The sequence below is a fragment of the Nematolebias whitei genome, chromosome 9 (genome assembly GCF_014905685.2).
Source record: "Nematolebias whitei isolate Nwh7 chromosome 9, NemWhi1, whole genome shotgun sequence".
Classification (NCBI taxonomy): domain Eukaryota; kingdom Metazoa; phylum Chordata; class Actinopteri; order Cyprinodontiformes; family Rivulidae; genus Nematolebias; species Nematolebias whitei.
Genome location: NC_056506.1, coordinates 52,340,444 through 52,342,939, shown reverse-complemented (window position 1 = coordinate 52,342,939; position 2,496 = coordinate 52,340,444). Strand labels below are relative to the sequence as shown.

Below are 2,496 nucleotides of genomic sequence, written 5' to 3'. Positions count from 1 at the left end.
GACGTGCACGTTCCTGAGGTTGTGTGTGTGACGTGCACGTTCCTGAGGTTGTGTGTGAGACGTGCACGTTCCTGAGGTTGTGTGTGTGACGTGCACGTTCCTGAGCGTGCACAGACAGAGCAGCTGCAGCTTGTGTTCACTTCCTGTAGTCCTGCAGTTTTCAAGCTGAAATGAAAAAGCATCATGAAGATGAACTTTACAGTCTCTAGTTACCTGTTCATAGAAACACATGGAGGGGTCTCACCTGGTGACTCACAATAAAATATGTAACTTTATGAACTCTAATGAACTTATAATGATGCTCCTACTCTCTGAAGGTGAACCCATGGTACCACACCATCTCTCAGTCGGACAGTCTGATCAGTTTGATCAAAATCCTCCAGTTTAAAATCCTCACTGCTCAGATGAATCCTCCTCAAAGATACTTCCTCCTCTTCCTCACATCTTGTTCTTTGGGAAACCTTCAAAATGAAAACAGGACATTTGTGTCTACACAAAATCATTGTACAGAGGAGGTCAAGCTTATTTTCTATTTCCTATATTCTCCCTAGTTTTATTTTTTATTTCCTAGAACTTAAACAAAACTCCAGTTCTGATGCAGATCTGTTGAAAATGAACCAAAGCTGCTGAAACAGTGAGTATGATTGTTAGCAAAATATTCCTGTCATCAGATCTCTTATGTTCTAGAACTGCACCGCTCCAGGTGTCTGCATGTTGGAGCAGCTCTGTTTCATTCTGACATTTTGCTTTTGGAAACTTTAATTCCTCTGTTTCTGGATGTAAATCACATTTTTTGGATGATTGTTTCCTCTGGTATCAGATGCTGAGCAGCTGGAAGGATTTTTACTGAAACTCTTTTAGTTTTGGACATTTGTTATGATGCGTAACCATGGCAACAAGGCAGTTTTCTACAACCAACAGCAGCTGATTAACATCTCAAAAGCTCAACTAATATCTCAACTACAGCCCCAAATCTCAAATGAGTTGAAAGGATGTTCTGTGGATGCATTCTCATCTACCTGCCAGCTGTGCTCGAGTGCCTGACCACTGAGATCCTGGAACTAGCAGGAAACACGGATCATGACAGCAGAAGGAAAGGATCGTCCCTCAGCACCTACAGTTGGCTGTCCGCAGCGACGAGGAGCTCAGCAGCTGCTGGGAGGAGTGGCCATCGCTCTGGGAGGAGTTCTGTCCAGCATTCAGGCGGTCCTACAGCCCGGGGGAACCGAGAGACCATCTGAGTCTGGGACTCTGGGTGGACGTATCTGACGGCATCTGCAACCAGTTTCTTAGGATCCACTGTGGGATGGACCTTTACAAGAGATCCTTCCTGTCTACAGCATCAGCATCTATAACATCTCTTAATGAAATGAGGATAACGAGTTACAACAACAAATAATTTCCCTCTGGGATTAATAAAGTATTTTTGAATTGAATTGAATTGAATCTCAGTCAGCTTCATTGCAGCTGAACACCGTGTTACACTGAACATCACATCAGCTGGTGGACATAAATACAGTACAGTAATATTATATTCTCAAAATACTAACAATAATATGTTCATGTTACTGTGAAAAGTTATCCCCCGAGACCTGACGTCAACAGTCGATCTGAACAGAAAGAAGCTGCGAAGTGCTGAGACATCTTCTGATTTAACAAATAAGACGACCGCTCCAAGATGGCGGCCGAAGTTCCTGCGCCGCAGCAGCCGATGAGGGATCTAGTGATTATATATCTGTGCAGAGAACACCCCTCTTTCAGATTCCGGGTCCTTTCAGCACATCACGTTGTTCCTGGTCCGATTCTTTGAGTCCAGTTCTTTGGTTAGTCTACTCGGCTCAGATGTACCGACCTCCGGTCAGATCTCCGCGGAGTCCTGGAAGGTTCCCTTCCCCGGCACGAGGCTGGACTCTCCCCGGGAGTCGGTCTCCGTGCTGGCGCTCGCCTCGGGCGCGGGTCCCGGACTCTCCGGGTTCTCCAAGGTTCTCCTCGGTTCCTAACAGCGGATGCCAAGGTTTCGGGGATCACACGCGGAACCAGGGATTCGGTTTCCGGCGGCCTCAGTCCTTCAGTCCGACCGGAGCTCCGAACTTGCAGGTACCGGGTCAGGGTTTCCACCAAGGTCCAAAGAAATGTTTCAGGAAGTCATGCTCATGTTCCGAATGTGATCAGTTTTCAGCAATAATTGGTTACGTCACCGTTCGTGCTGCATTGATGAATGAATGAATGAAGTGGAAAGTGAAACCTCAGCTGAGTCGTGGACTTGAGGTCTGCCAGAACTTTTACTTTTTATTTTTCATTGTCCACACTGACGTCACTCCTGAAACGATTCTTTCATTCTCATCTTTTCCAAGTCCTCTATTTAATACTATTTATTTTCAGATTTGATCATTTACCACAGTACATTTACCACGGTACATATTTACCACAGTACATTCTTACCACGGTACATTCTTACCACAGTACATTCTTACCACAGTACATTCTTACCACAGT

At 45.4% G+C, this 2,496-nt stretch overlaps 1 protein-coding gene across 1 annotated transcript in view; it reads left to right on the top strand.

The window, feature by feature from the left end:
• Window positions 1-1,758: 1,758 nt before the first annotated feature.
• Window positions 1,759-2,496, top strand: part of LOC119414841 (M-phase specific PLK1 interacting protein) — a 9,954-nt gene continuing 9,216 nt past the window's right edge. Inside the window, exon 1 of the mRNA XM_037681963.1 lies at window positions 1,759-2,097. Coding sequence (XP_037537891.1) covers window positions 1,843-2,097 — 255 coding nt within the window. The 5' untranslated portion in view covers window positions 1,759-1,842. The remainder of the gene's footprint in view (window positions 2,098-2,496) is intronic.